At 39.4% G+C, this 16,571-nt stretch overlaps 1 protein-coding gene across 2 annotated transcripts in view; it reads right to left on the bottom strand.

The window, feature by feature from the left end:
* The window catches only part of PIEZO2 (piezo type mechanosensitive ion channel component 2), a 338,838-nt gene that overhangs the window by 175,361 nt on the left and 146,906 nt on the right, over nucleotides 1–16,571 (bottom strand). For both annotated transcript variants that reach the window (XM_057700316.1, XM_057700315.1), the window contains exon 4: nucleotides 4,845–4,887. In XM_057700316.1, coding sequence (XP_057556299.1) covers nucleotides 4,845–4,887 — 43 coding nt within the window. The remainder of the gene's footprint in view (nucleotides 1–4,844; nucleotides 4,888–16,571) is intronic.

The raw sequence follows: 16,571 nt of genomic DNA on the forward strand, positions 1-16,571 counted from the left end.
AACGAGAACACAACAACCCAAAACCTATGGGACGCAGCAAAAGCAGTTCTAAGAGGGAAGTTTATAGCAATACAGTCCTACCTCAAGAAACAAGAAAAATATTGAATAAACAAACTAACTTAACACCTAAAACAATTAGAAAAAGAAGAACAAAGAAACCCCAAAGTGAGCAAAGGAAAGAAATCATAAAGATCAGATCAGAAATAAATGAAAAAGAAATGAAGGAAACAATAGCAAAAATCAATAAAACTAAAAGCTGGTTCTTTGAGAAGATAAACAAAATTGATAAACCATCAGCCAGACTCATCAGGAAAAAAAGGGAGAAGACACAAATTAACAGCATTAGAAATGAAAAAGGAGAAGTAACAACTGACACAGCAGAAATACAAAAGATCATGAGAGACTACTGCAAGGAACTATATGCCAATAAATTGGATAACCTGGAAGAAATGGATAAATTCTTAGGAAAATACACTCTTCCAAGACTGAATCAGGAAGAAACAGAAAATATGAACAGACCAATCACAAGTACAGAAATTGAGACTGTGATTAAAAATCTCTCAACAAACAAAAGCCCAGGGCCAGATGCTTCACAGGCAAATTCTATCAAACATTTAGAGAAGAGCTAACACTTATTCTTCTCAAACTCTTCCAAAATATAGCAGAAGGAGGAACACTCCCAAATTGATTCTACGAGGCCATCATCACCCTGATACCAAAACCAGAAGAAGATGTCACACAAAAAGAAAATTAGAGACTAATATCACTGACGAATATAGATGCAAAAATCCTCAACAAAATACTAGCTAACAGAATCCAACAGCACATTAAAAAGATCATACACCATGATCAAATGGGGTTTATCCCTGGGATGCGGATTCTTCAATATACACAAATCAATCAATATGATACATCATATCAACAAATTGAAGGATAAAATATGATAATCTCAATAGATGCAGAAAAAGCTTTTGACAAAGTTCAACATCCATTTATGATAAAAACTCTCCAGAAAATGTGCATAGAAGGAAATTACCTCAATATAATAAAAGCCATACATGAGAAACCAAAAGCCAGCATCGTTCTGAATGGGGAAAAACTGAAAGCATTCCCTCTAAGAACAGGAACAAGACAAGGGTACCCACTCTCACCATTATTATTCAACATAGTTTTGGAAGTTTTAGCCACAGCAATCAGAGAAGAAAATGAAATAAAAGGAATCCAAATTGGAAAAGAAGAAGTAAAATTGTCACTCTTTGCAGATGACATGATATTATACATAGAAAACCCTAAAGACTCTACCAGAAAACTGCTAGCACTAAGCAATGAATTTCGTAAAGTAGCAGGATACAAAATTAATGCACAGAAATCTCTTGCATTCCTATATACTAACAACAAAAAAAGCAGAAAGTGAAATTAATGAAACTTTCCCATTTACCATTGCAACAAAAAGAATAAAATACCTAGGAATAAATCTGCCTAAGGAGGCAAAAGACCTGTATGCAGAAAAGTATAAGACACTGATGAAAGAAATCAAAGATGATACAAACAGATGGAGAGACATACCATGTTCTTGGATTGGGAGAATCAACATTGTGAAAATGACTGTACTACCCAAAGCAATTTACAGATTCAATGCAATCCCGATCAAATTACCAACGGCATTTTTCACAGAACTAGAACAAGAAATCTTACAATTTGTATGGAAACACAAAAGACCCCGAATAGCCAAAGCAATCTTGAGAAGGAAAGATGGAGTTGGTGGAATTAGGCTTCCTGACTTCAAACTATACTACAAGGCCATAGTGATCAAGACAGTATGGTACTGGCACAAAAATAGAAAGGAAGATCAATGGAACAGAACAGAGAACTCAGAAGTAAGCCCAAGCACATATGGGCACTTATCTTTGACAAAGGAGGCAAGAATATACAATGGAAAAAAGACAGCCTCTTCAATAAGTGGTGGTGGGAAAATTGGTCAGCAACATGTCAAAGAATGAAATTAGAATACTTCCTAACACTATACACAAAAATAAACTCAAAATGGATTAAAGGCCTAAATGTAAGGCCAGACACACTAAAACTCCTTGAGGAAAACATAGGCAGAACACTCTATGACATATATCAAAGCAAGATCTTTTTTGACCCACATCCTAGAATAATGGAAATAAAACCAAGAATAAACAAATGGGACCTAATGAAACTTAAAAGCTTTTGCACAGCAAAAGAAACCATAAACAAGACAAGAAGACAACACTCAGAATGGCAGAAAATACTTGCCAATGAAGCAACAGACAGAGGATTAATCTCCACAATATACAAGCAGCTCGTGCGGCTTAATACCAAAAAAGCAAATAACCCAATCCACAAATGGGCAGAATACCTAAACAGACATTTCTCCAAAGACATACAGATGGCCAACAAACACATGAAGAGATGCTCAACATCACTAATCATTAGAGAAATGCAAGTCAAAGCCACAATGAGGTATCACCTCACACTGGTCAGAATGGCCATCATCAAAAAATCTAGAAACAATAAATGTTGGAGAGGGTGTGGAGAAAAGGGCACTCTCTTGCACTGTTGGTGGGAATGCAAGTTGGTACAACCACTATGGAAAACAGTTTGGAGGTTCCTTAAAAAACTAAAAATAGAACTACCATATGATTCAGTAATCCCACTCCTGGGCATATACCTAGAGAAAACCATAATCCAAAAAGAAACATGTACCATAATGTTCACTGCAGCACTATTTACAATAGCCAGGACATGGAAGCAACCTAAATGCCCATCAACAGATGAATGGATAAAGAAGATGTGGCATATATATACAACGGAATATTACTCAGCCATAAAAAGGAATGAAATGGAGCTATATGTCATGAGGTGGATAGACCTAGAGTCTGTCATACAGAGGGAAGTAAGCCAGAAAAAGAAAAACAAATACTGTATGCTAACTCATATATATAGAATCTTAAAAAAAATATATTACTGGTGAACCCAGTGACAGGGCAAGAATAAGGGTGCAGATACAGAGAATGGACTGGAGGACACGGGGTTGGGGGAGTGTGGGGTGAAGGGGAAGCTGGGACGAAGTGAGAGAGTAGCATAGACATATATACACTACCAAATGTAAAATAGATAGCTAGTGGGAAGTTGCTGTATAACAAAGGGAGATCAACTGGATGATGGGTGATGCCTTAAAGGGCCAGGACAGGGAGAGTGGGAGGGAGTTACGGGAGGGAGGGGATATGGGGATATATGTATAAATACAGCTGATTCACTTTGGTGTACCTCAAAAACTGGTGCAAGAGTGTAAAGCAATTATATTCCAATAAAGAGCTTAAAAAATATTGAATCACTATGTTGTACACCTGAAACTATATATATAATATTGTATATTAATTATAACTCAGTAAAAAATTTTTTTAACTTTTTAAAACTGAAAAAAATTAAAATGGAATGTGTGGGCTTTAGGACCATGCTGACTCAAACCAGTATCTGTAAGATGACACTTTTAAGATGATCAGGAAATGTAAACATTGGCTGAATATTAAATGGTGCTAAGGACTTACTGATATTTGTATTTGGTACCAGTGTGGTGTCATGATTCTGGAAGAAAACATCCATTTTTTCAGAGATGTATACTGACTTAGGCAGGGATGAAATGACAGGATATCCGAGATTTTCTTTACAATATGTCAGTGTAAGGTGTCACTGAAGCTGGGCAGCAAATAACTGGTGTTCAATTTGCTATTCTCTCACCTTTGGTTATCTTTGACATTTTTCATCACACAAAAGAAGGATCAAGAGAAAGATGCTTTGGGGAAAGGTTTCACACACAGTGAAGCTGTACATGATCTCCCAGCCTTTGTTTTAAATTGGCCCATGAAATCTGGCCATCCTAAGCCAACTTCCTCAGATAACCTCAAGGACTAATTATGAGAATTCACTGGGACATCAACAGTGACAGAGCTGACAGGATAGAGGTGTAAGTAGAAAAATAAATAAACCTTTGAGTCAACTAAAAATGGTACCAGAAATGCTATCACAGTCAGCCTGGTGATGAGCTAGCTGTTCTCACTAGCTACTGGAGAAATAATGTGTTTTAAGGTATTTTATTATTTCCTTTATATGCTCTAAGCACTCTGTCAGCTTGATCAACATGCATAAAAACACATTTTCAATACAATGAAAAGAACTAGTCAAAATCTACTTTTAGAGTAAAAAAAAATAAAATTACTTTTCTCTCTTTTAGTAACTGTATTGACATTGCAAGTTCACTATGAGGTGCTAAACGACCCCATACACTGCTATTAGCCCTATATTGACCCTACCTCCACATTTTATGATGTTATAATGAGTCAATTTTTTTCTTTTGAGGAGATGCTGGTGTAGAAATGCTTTTAGCTAAAAGTGACACGATTTCAGCCTTCCACTCTGAGCAAATAAGATTGGACAATTTTAATAATTGGGAAGATATCAATACAAATATAAATTTCTTTGTACTACACCTGTAGAACTGAATATAACATATGACATCAGGAAACAAAAAGAGAGTAAACTCTCTTTACTGTAATGCTCTAATTCTACCACTTACCTTTCCCACTGTTTCAGTTGAAGAAGCATTTTCACATAAATTGCTCCATTTATTCTTCATTTTTTACTCTGTGTGCAGGCAGGGATGGTATAAAGCAAAGGTCTACTTTACAAGGAAACTGAGGCTCAAAAATGATGACTTACTCAGGGGCACAGTCACTGAAGTAATGGTGGCAAGACCATCGATTTATAAACAATGAATTGCTTGGAATAAAATAGGTCATGAGTAACCAAGCCCTGCTTACCTTTCAAAGCCGATCTGTCGGAATGTCTTTTCCCAGGTTGAGCCTGTAATGGAAGGAAGGGACAGAATTAATGCACATCAAGGATTCAGGCAGTTTTGTCCTGATTTTGCATAGCCTGGTAGAGATTTGCTTCTACATTTAAGTGGGATGACTGTCTTCCCTCAAAGGCATTCCTCCCCACCTCCCCAGATGGCCTTTCGGAGACCAGCCCAGCTGAGTGCACACCCCTTTCTTCTGGTGACACAGCAGGCCAATAAATCACTCTCTAAAAGTCTATATGTGTCCCAAGCAGAAAAATGAGTAATACTATCCTGTTAAAAATAATGAAATAGAAGCACATTGTAAATTGTACTCTCCAAAATTCAACTTTTAACTTCCTGTGGCATTTGGAAAGCTAGAGGGCCTTTGACGTTCCAGTTCACTGGACACCACGGCTTTACCTCCTCAACGCTGAAGCACAGGATTTACATTTATTTTTTAAGCTAAGCATTTTAATCAGAAGTCTCCTGAATGCAAAAATGCTGTTTCCAGTGACATGATTTGAAGAGTAGTGTATCCTAGTCCACAAAGAACAGCTGGGTATAAAAATGATTTTCTACAGTTTCTCCATGTAATAATTCTTCCTTACATTACAAGCATAACAATTTTTTGAGTACTTTATATAAAGAAAAGTGCTCTGATGACTTTTAGTCATCAGAGGGGTGGAATAGGGAGGCTGGGAAGGAGCCATGGAAGGGAGGGATATGGGGATATATGTATAAATACAGCTGATTCACTTTGGTGTACAGCAGAAACTGGCACAAAAGTATAAAGCAAATATACTACAATAAAGAGCTTAAAAAAAAGAAAAGTGCTCATTTTTATCAAAGACCACATTAATAAGAAGTTTGCATTTATAAGAGGTAAGGGTTCTGCTAACCCACACTTTTACATTTGCCTGATGCTCAGTCAGTGGCGACAACATTTTGATTTCAGTAACTGTTCAACTGTTCAGTAACCACTACCTGCCCCCGGGGCCCTAAATCCGTGAGCTGTGTTATGTACTTACTGAGTTAATAAGCACAGAAGATAATCACCACCTTTCTGAACAATTTAGTGCTGCATACACAAAGTTGTGGATTCAGTTCTGGGTCTCTAGAGGCAGTTAAAAGCCACCCCACTTCTTTTCCTCAAGTCGCACTAAGCAGGATGGCACTTATATTTCTTTCTTGAGAACTCTGCCCTCAGTGCTTTATTCTCAGGTGGCCACTCAGTGCCTCCTTGCCATCAGACAGGAGATTACACAGAGTGTTTCTGGCCCTCTCTGAGGACCAGGCTAGTCCCAAGGGAGCATGAACGTGGTGTTTCACTAAGGGACTTGGGTTCCTACTACTAGGTTACGATGGAGCATTTGAAATAATTGCTATAAATAATACAGGACTAAATTTGGGATAGGAATTATATACACAAATTTAAAGCAGATTCAGGTTTATCTCCTTGGACGAAGTTACTCTTGCCCAGCTGTATTCTAATAGGCTTTGCTAAGTAGGAGGAAAGACCTGGAATTTCATTAAGCAGCCCAGGAATTTCTCATGGCCCCTGGCCCCGGGGGAGTAGACCCCATATGGACGTCATCTGTCCTATGAGTCACGTGCAAAACAATGGAGAATCCCCAACTCAGGAATTCCTGGATGACAGTTATCCTGCCCCTGAGATACTAGCAATTAAGACACCAGCCAAGAATTATAACCTGAATCAGAAACCACAATGAATTCCAGGACAGCTGGCAACAGCCTGGCCCAGACTCAGAGGTGAGAGACATTAAGAGCCTCATGCCAAGTAAGAAGCAGACAGTTGGTGCTCAAACCCAGTGCAGAGGGTCAAAGGAGGGGTGGGGGAAGCATTTAGATGCTACTCTTCTTTAGATGCTTTTATTGAGAAACAAAGCACCTTTTAAATTCTTCCACATTTCCATTTTTCTCCAGATCTTCTCAGTGCATTCCTAAATTGATTTTTTAAATTGACTCCATTTAGTATCAAAGTAACATAAAAATAAGTGACTTTGCTATACAGGCTTTTGCACATTCGGGCTTTTAAAACATGGAACTTTAATTAAGAAATAGGTTCCACCCTCATATTTCTGAGAAAAATAAACTTACTCAAAAAGGGCAGAATAAGGTAAAAGTTTCGGGGGCAAGACTTCCAGAATCCCTTAAAATAAACGTTATTAACCCACTCACCAATCACAGCAGAGATGGGGGAACACAGCTTCCTTCCTGTCACTAGAAGTCAATTTAATTAGTAATTTGAGCATCTTTACATACCATAGGCACTCATCATGGCTTGCTGGTGATCCTCTACTAACCATATTAATACATTAGGTATGGGATTGAATATATTAAAATATGGTTTCTGCCCTCAAATACCACATACTCTACAGGTTTGGGTTTTTGCGTCTTTTGTGAGCACTTAGTCATGAGGGAACAAGAAACACACAATAAATGGAACAGACATATCCAGACCCTTCGGCACCAAGAATGTTTTTGACAGCCCATTATTCAGTTGCTGGGGAATTCTTTTAAAGCCATTCACCATGTTTTACATGGTAAAGTAATATTATTCTCCTGTGCCAGAGCAGTCTGACACGGAGAGAAAAGTAGAGAAAACAAAGTCGCTGGCAGACTTCCTTGATTCAACACTTTTTAAATGAGATTTATAATATAGAGACGTCTAGAACATGTTACAGTCTTCAGGTGAAAGCAAAAGATAGCAACAGCAAGGGAAGGGAAATATATAGCACAGAGAAATACATACAATTCACAACAGGGATTGTTCCTTTCAAATCTCAGATGGCGTAGTTAGAAATAATGTGTTGCAATTCTTCACTTTTAAAAATTGTTACCAAAGGGCAAAGGTGGGGGAAGGGATAAATAAGGAGTATGAGATTAACATATACACACTACTATATATAGAATAGATAATCAACAAGGCCTTACCGTATAGCACAAGGAACTCTACTTAATATTCTATAATAATCTATGTAGGAAAAGAATCTGAAAAAGAATGGATATATGTATACGTATAACTGAATCACTTTGCTGTATACCTGAAACTAACACAACATTGTAAGTCAACTATATTCCAATATAAAATAAAGATTAAATTTTAAATGAAGAAATAAAATAAAAATTGCCCTTGATAGCACGGGCATCCCAACGACAGAGCTGACATCTGGAGCAGAGGGAGGGTTACCAAGTGCAAAAGCCGGAAACAAACCCTGGGATAATGTCACTCAGTCTGCAGGGCAAGTTCCAGTGTCTCATCTGTGTGTGTCCCAGGTGACAAAATACCCTTTAACATTCCTCAGTGCCGACACTCCAAGGGGGAACTGCCATGCCCAGAAGTAGGGCATCTCCTCCTGGAACAAATCCATTGACAGCTACTCATTTACAAGACGAACCAGGCTCTGTTTATCCATCCTCCCTCTCTGCCGTCTTCCACCCCATGCTCTTGCTGGCCTTGGTAGCTTCCAAGTTCCCTTCTTTCCCAAATAGAAAGTAGCTTCAGAGACCTCCTTTATTTGGGAACTACTTTACCTGGGCTGATGAGTTGCTCTTCGGGCTCCCAGGTATTCTACCTCCTGCCCTGGCCATGGGAGCGGGGGATCTGGGCATCCTCGCAGCACCTGTCTCCTGGTCACAGGTGACCAGGATGGATATGTGATGGGCTAGGTCAGGCCAAAGGGGAACCTTCCCCAGGCAGATAAGAAGCTCTCCTCGCCTGCTGGAGAACCAGGGTTGCATGAGCCCAGCCCTGACAATTTCTCAATGTGGTGGTCATGTGGTGAAAGATGTGTAAGAGGAAGGAGGGGTCCTAAGCAGGAAGAGGCTAGGAGAGAGGGGAGGGGGCTGCTGATGGCATCCCAGGGTCTGTTCCCAGCAGTTCCTGGTGACCCCGTCTTCCTACCACTCCATTATAAGAGGGGAAAATCTGTGTTGTTTCCTCCAGTCCTAAGTCTAGTTTTCAGTCTGACATTTGTATTACAAAGAGCACTAAATATGAACAATGAAAATAAGATTTTAACAATGCCTTAAGCATCCAAATTTTAGGTGGGAATGAAACATTTTTAAGAAATTCTAGTCTTTTAAGACCACACTTTAAATCAAGAGAGTGGATGTTCTCCCCAGAATTAACACAGCAATAAAAATAGGTAAGCCAAGACATGGAAGCAACCTAAGTGTCCATCCGTAGATGAACGGATAAAGAAGATGTGGTACATATATACAATTGGAATACTACTCAGCCATTAAAAAGAATGAAATAATGTCATTTGAAGAAACATGGATGGACCTAGAGATTATCACACTAAGTGAAATAAGTCAGGAAGAGAAAGACAAATACAATATAGCACATGTGAATGTAAAAAGAAATGATACAAATGAACTTATTTACGAAACAGAAACAGACTCACAGACAGAAAACAAACTTACCTTACCAAAGGGGAAAGGGGTGGGGGAGAGGGATAAATCAGGAGTTTGGAATTAACAGATACACACCACTATATATAAAACAGATAAGCAGCAAAGGTCCTAATGTATAGCACAGGGAACTACATTCAATATCTTGTAATAACCTATAATGGAAAAGAATCTGGAAAAGAATATATATATATACACACACACATATATATCTGAATCACTGTGCTGTACACCTGAAACTAACACAACATTGTACATCCACTATACTTCAATGAAGACACCAGGTTACACTGTCCCCCTTACCAGGCACCAGCTCATACATATTAGCTAACTTAATCCATGGGGTCAGTATTATCATTATTCCCCTTTCCAGTGATAAGCTGAAGGGTGGGGGATTCGGGGCTCCAGACCCAGCGCTTTATTTAACTCCCTCCCTCACTGCTCTGTCCTGCATGAGGGTCCTATCCTTGTCTCTCCTTCCTTCTTCCTTTTTCTCTCCTTTTCCTCCTTCCTATCATTTGTCTCTTGCCCCAATCTGGCTATAATATGGTATTCAAAATGTTTTTTTAAGCTCCACAAAGTTTTGTGTGTCTGGTTATTAACTTGAGAAGCATGAAGTGCCTACAGCAGACGTTCTGTGTCATCAAAACCCTCCTCACATCATCTGGAAACCACGAACTTCTCCTGCGGTAATTCTGTTAAACACTCAGTACACCCAGCAGAAGCTCAGTCTGTACAAATACACTTAGATACGTACCCAGTACATGATAGAGCAGGGCTGATTATCTTTTATTTCATCTAATTTTTCTGTAGTTGTGATTTAAAACCACAGGGCTTTGCCTGTTACTCGAAACCAAACATCTGAGTTCTCCCAGCCCTGTCTTTGGTCGTCTGTATTTTTTTAGACGAATTACTCTGGGGTCTTTATAACACTAAGGGATTGTCCACAGGTCCCATTCAGTTTGTAATTTCATTTTGTCATAAACGTTACTGAATGCAAATATCTGTCTTTATGTTGCAAATTACTCACTTTGTTATGCTTCCTCACTGATTACTTTTATCAATAATTTAAAGTCAATTTATTGCACAATTTGTAATACAAAAACACAACTTGATTTTTCCTATGAGTTTCATAATGCAGTTGGAAAACTGGTGGTCAAATGAGGCACAGATTTTCTCCTAATTGAACAGTTTTACACCAAGTATGTCCCAGACATTGACAGCCACTTGTACTTGGACATGTACCTCTGCTTTTTCTAGAATAATTAGCAGAAAAGGCCTAATAATCCATGGGAGTGGTAGATTTTTGCCAGCATATTCTTATCAAAATGGTAGCATTTTCATATATCATAGGGGCTGCCAGGCAGCTGAACATGGGACCTGGCACAGAAATTGGTGACGAAACACTCAAATACCAGGAAATGTTACCACTTATGAGTTTTCTGGAAGAAGCTTCATTGAATGTTAAAGAGAACATTTTTAACTCTTTAAAGGAAAAGATTTTTCCTATCCAATCAAAGAGTCAAGATTTTACCACACATTGAATGTTGGACAGAATGTGAAATTCTAAGAGAAAAACAGATTCTTCTCAATTGACTAATAGTGACAATTTTCTTTGCAAATGTTAAGATGCCTCTGTGTTGAATTGTACCTGAACTCCATCAAACCCCAGAAACGGCTGCTCTAATGGGTGATGTATATCCAAGCAATGGAATTTTCCCAGACAAGGAGCAATTTCAGCATTTTGGGTAAAATGGTGAGATCTGCAAAATTTTCTGAGTCCTAATTCCCAGATGAGATTTATCATTAGTGGGTTAAAAGTAACTGTAAAAGATAAGGATAAGGAAAAAAAATCTTTACCATTCCTTAATTAATACTTTTTATATTAAAAGACCTATACAGGTGTATTTTTTAAAGCATCATTTTCGCCTCTACCTAACACTCTTGTTTTGTAATGTCTAATAACCCCTGCTCTGATCATTAGTATCCAGATGACACTGCTTTAATCACATAATAATATATAACATAACTCTTTCTGTGTCAGTAAATATGGGCCTGTAATCATTTTAATGCACACAAAGTATTATGTAATTTAATAAAATGCAAGTTCCTTATTGATTGCTGGTGTTATATAAATTATATCTAGATTTTTGCTACTACATATAACAATGTTTTGAACACCTTTTACATATATCTTTGAACATTTATTCAGTTATTATTTAAGATAAATTACTCAAAGTAGAACTACTGCATTGTGATATATCATATGCAAAATTCTGATTAATACTATAAAAATGTTACCCTCAAATTTTATTCAAATACATATACTTGATTGAATTCAGTTTTATGAATCTTTTTATGTTTTATAACACCTTTTATTTGAACTGATACTTTCATAATGAAGCATGAAATTAAACAAATATTCTTAGGTTTGTATGCAATTTTAGTATTTTCTTTTGTGAATTGTCTGTTCATGCTCATTGCCCATTTGTCTGTTAGATGTTTGTCTTTGTCCTGTTGATTTGTTAGAACACTTCGCATATTAGGGCTAATAATCTCAAATGTGGCATGTCTGCAGCAAATACATTTGCCCTTTGGGTTAAAAATTTCATAATTAAATTTCAAAATTTAATCATATATTTTCCTGAATAGAACTGATGAATGTTTACATTATTAATTGATTTCTATCATTTTAGCTTTTCAGTTTTTTGATTTACATATTTGTCTTCTCAACAGGTGAACAACAAATATTAAATTTATTTCTTTGATCTTCATAAACCTTTAATATTCATATATCTCAACTCTAGGAGGTCTTAAAGGAGCAAATGCATGTTTTATGCTATAATCTGAGTTGACTAGTCGGTCTGAAAAAAACCCATGACTACTATTCACTATTCGTAGAGACTAAGACAAGCCTGATGGCAAATATTCAAGCCTATTCACAACCGTGCAACACTCTCTTCCATGAGTGGAGGATGCAACATCTTAAAAGATTTTGAAAACTTACTTGCAAATTATTCTAAAATAAAATGTAAATCCTAAATAATTAACCTCCTTATCAAATAATGGATTTATAAACATAATTATTGGCTACAAAATTTCTGGTTGAAGATTAGATCCGATTGGCAGTCTGTGATGCTTCTTCCACCAACTTCCCACTAAAATAGCTATGGACACACTGGAAGAGAGGAACACACACATATAGAGTAAATCTATTTTCCAGAAATCTAAGAGAAACTTTCACATGTAGGTTAGTTAATTGAACTGAATTGTAAAATTCAACTTGCAGGGTTCTATGCATATGTCTTCCATGGAAAGCAAAGCATCCTTAAAGGAGATAAAAGTATGTTTCCCCAGTGTATCAGCCCCAGTTCAGAAACACAAGTTTCATACAAATCAGAAAGTGGGCAACTGCCCTGTCTCTGCCCAGGATGCCTCTTTCTTTTGCTCCCATCATCACCACCATCATCACCATTGCCACCATCATCATCACCAGCATCACCACCACCACCACCATCATCATCATCACCATCATCATCCTCACCTTCCCCTTCCCTCCTGACTTCAATACCTCTCCACCCCCAGTCCAGGAGTTTGTGTGTGTATTTATGTTTGCGTATACATGCATGTATATTTGTGTTTGTGTTTGGGGCGGGGTGTGTGTATGTGTGTGTAGAGTGATGGGCAGGGGAGAAGGGAACCACCCCTCTGTGGCCCAGTGTCTTTTGGGGACACACAGTCTTCATCAGTTATAGGAAAAATTATAGGAATAGTTGGGGTCTGAAATTCCCTGGCAAATTCCATCCTGAGTGCTGGAAATAGACTAAATATGCAATAATTAGAAAATGTTTATATACACTACTTATATACAGTAGAATAATATGTGACATTAAAATTACATTTTTGATTAAAAAGTGATGAGCTAACTGAGATTCCATCCTGCTCATTCTTATATGATCTTCATGATGTGGCTGGAGATAGAAATTTAATGAGGTAAAGACCTGTAGGAAAATCACTGAGTAAATGGGAAATCACCAGGAAGTGCTGATTGTTAAAAATGGCAGTCTGCAGTCCACCTTGGCCAGTGCTCAGCTTTAGGGATACAGGTGGGGCAGAGTGTCTGACAGCTCACACACGGCCCCTCAGATGGGAGCCTGATTTTAGCAGGAGACCAAGTCAGAGGCTATCCCCAATGAGGGTGTTATGTCACCACTTCTTCATAAGCTAATGTGTAATGCATGTGTACTTTTTTCTAGGCCTCAAATATAAAATTTTACAATTTCAGGGTCATTGATACACAGCTTTTATCCTTTCTTAAGCTAGCTTGTGATTTCACATACCTCAAATAGATGGCACCAATGGTGCTAATTTCCCTCGATTTCAGGGTGTCAGTTTTCTCTGAAAACCAAAAATGAAGCACCCCAAATTTCAGCAGGACAGATGGCAAGAACTCAGCTCTTGCAGCAAAATTAACTTTGGCCTTGAACCCCTATGCCACGACTTGTCATGGGCAGCTATGATGTCATGCCGCGTGATGTCACGACAGCCAGCTCCAGGTCTGCGGGTTAGTTGAGGCATCTCTGAAGTGAGGATCAAAGGCATCTTCATACAAATACAACAAGGACGTGTATTCACAGCATTTGCATGGCGTCTGGCACAAACTAGGTGGTAAATACTGGTAGCTGCTGCTGATATAAGGCTCCCAACCAGCTTCTCAACCAGCGCTTTCCATGAACAAGGATGCACCTGGGAGCTGAGAGCATCAACTGTGCAGGAAAACCGCAGCCAATTGCCCCTCCATCCCTCATCCCTGAACACTCATACTCATGCACACACTCAGACACACGCAGACACACACACACACCACAACATACGGGAATAAGCTTTAGCATCTTTTCTCTTTTTAATTTGGAACATCGTTAGTTTCTGTGCTTTGTTTCAGTTAATCCATGTTGCATTATATGCTTTTTCATTTAGTGTATATTTGCCAAAGCTCTCCTAAAATTATCTTAGGGGAAGGGCATAGATGCATGTTTAGGTTAAATCCATAAATAATTTCATTCATTTAAGTCCTTCATAAAAAGTTTCACAAGCTTATAAAAGTATTCAGATTGGTGTTTATGAGGTTTTCCCTTAAAAATACACATGAGAATGTGAATCACACTTCAGGGAGCCTATCACTTTTGCAGAAGCTGAAAGAGCAGTGTCCCCAGGTTGATCCCCCCCTTCCACACACACACACACACAAAGAGAGAGAGGGCAGCAATGAGGAAACACAAAGTTGGCCAACAAGGTGTTTTAACAAACAACCATCTTTTCTCCAAGAAAAATGCAGTTACATTCTTTTGAGAGAAGGAGGGTAAAAACTGAATTATTCAGTTTTCTCACTGGCCAGTATTCCTAACACTTTGGTCAGTATTTTGGTGGAGGAGGCCCCAACTCCTGGGATGAGGGTTTCACTTCTGTGCTCCTTCAGGCATCTGTCTCAGCACCATGGTTCCTCGCCTGGGTTGTGGCTTTCTTCACACTAGCTACAAACTCCCATCACCAGAGGTGTGCGCCTTGCTTTTCCTGGGGTCTTATTGGAAACAACCAAGTCCCTGTGCAGTCTGACAGCAAAGCCCTCACGCACTCTGCTTCTGGGGAAGAACAAATGGAAATGTCGTTGCTGAGTTTGCTATGCAGCCTCAGGCACGGAGGCCATGGGCCTGCGTCCCTCCCCAGGTCATACATGGTAGAGGCAGGCAGGCCACATGCCTCCTGGACATCTCACCTGAGTGTCCCCTGTTGGCTCCGGAGAGCCGGCCACGTTTCCCAGGATTGTTATCGGATTCACCTTCAACCCTCTCAGAAGTCAGGACTTTCTTTTCTTTACTTTTTTGAACACAGACTCTTTTGAAGCTTGAGTTCTTGACCCCAAAAACCATCCATGGGAGACTTTGCTCTCCACACAGAATCCCCAACTTGGTCAGATGGGGAGACTCAAGGAGTTTCCAGGCCTCAGACAGGCAGGTGGGGGGTGGTCCTTGCACTCCCCCCAGGCCACAGAGAGAGGCTGATGTAACAGTACTGGGACAGCCAAGCCTTTTCTCCAGAATCATGCTTTTTACTGATAGATATTGCGAACATTACAAGCACATATAAGAATGTCTGACAAATCTCCTGGCACACAGCAGAATCCCTGAGCTTGAAATCTGAAGCAGTTGAAAAGCCATCAATACACTTTCAAAGATGCAGCAAATACCAGACTTTTAAAAAGTCTCTCTCTCTATAGCATTTTCAAATGTGAAGTATTTAGTGGCACCTGACATGAAGGATAAAGCTTTCTTGGACACTCGACAGAATTCCCCTCTCGCTGTGCTTTTCCGGGAGTCCAGACGGACACTGCTTGTTGCAGACACAAGCTTTTCTGGGTGCTGATCGCTCTAGCAGGCAGGCTTCCTTCACTTTATTGTGTCCTCTCTCTGCTTCAAACTGGAAATATAAAAACTGCATTTTTAGGGGAATAAAATGTTTCTGAAAAGGGCAGGCAACCAATTCCCCAGAAGAACTTAGCTGTGCATTAATGTATTATATTTAGTCTGGGGGAGTCAGACGTTCAGAAGCCCCTCCTTAATCACAATGCTCTACCTTCCCATGGAGCCTTGGTCCCTAAAGCAGCCCCTCAGAGGTGACCTCTTGCGGGAGGGAGTGGGGCTCCCACATGGATGGTTAGGAAAGGGGATGGGATCCCCCCAAGGCCTTGGGCCTTGAAACAAATATCAGTGTTCCCATTAGACAGAAAGGGAAAGGAGGACATGGAAGTGAAATGCAAAGTCTGCAAGGCAGAGGATGGTGAGTCCTGGTTCGGGGGTGCAGGGTGACAAAGGAGAGTTTTCAGAGTGCGAGGCCACAGACAGCAGCATTATAGAAAGAGGAGCAGAGGCCCAGGCTGCCGGGCAGGAGCCTCATGAACTGTCACTGACAGTGAAGTCTTGGGGGATGCGGTGGGCACATCCACTTGGTCCCCCATGTCTTGATTCCTCTTCCTTTGGAGGGGAAGGAGCCAGATTTTAGTTTTTGAATCCTGAGTTCTTAAACCATGCCTGGCACTTAAAGGCTACACATAAACAATGAGAAGGGGGTATTGGAAGTGAACAAATGCAATGAACACAGAGCAGGTGATTTAGCCATTGGAGTCCCCAGTCTCAACACCATCACATCCTGGTCCACGGAGTCGGCAAGAAAATAGCCAAGAGATCCCCTTGTTTCTTAGTGACCTGAAGACATT

The sequence above is a fragment of the Hippopotamus amphibius genome, chromosome 11 (genome assembly GCF_030028045.1).
Source record: "Hippopotamus amphibius kiboko isolate mHipAmp2 chromosome 11, mHipAmp2.hap2, whole genome shotgun sequence".
Lineage (NCBI taxonomy): Eukaryota > Metazoa > Chordata > Mammalia > Artiodactyla > Hippopotamidae > Hippopotamus > Hippopotamus amphibius.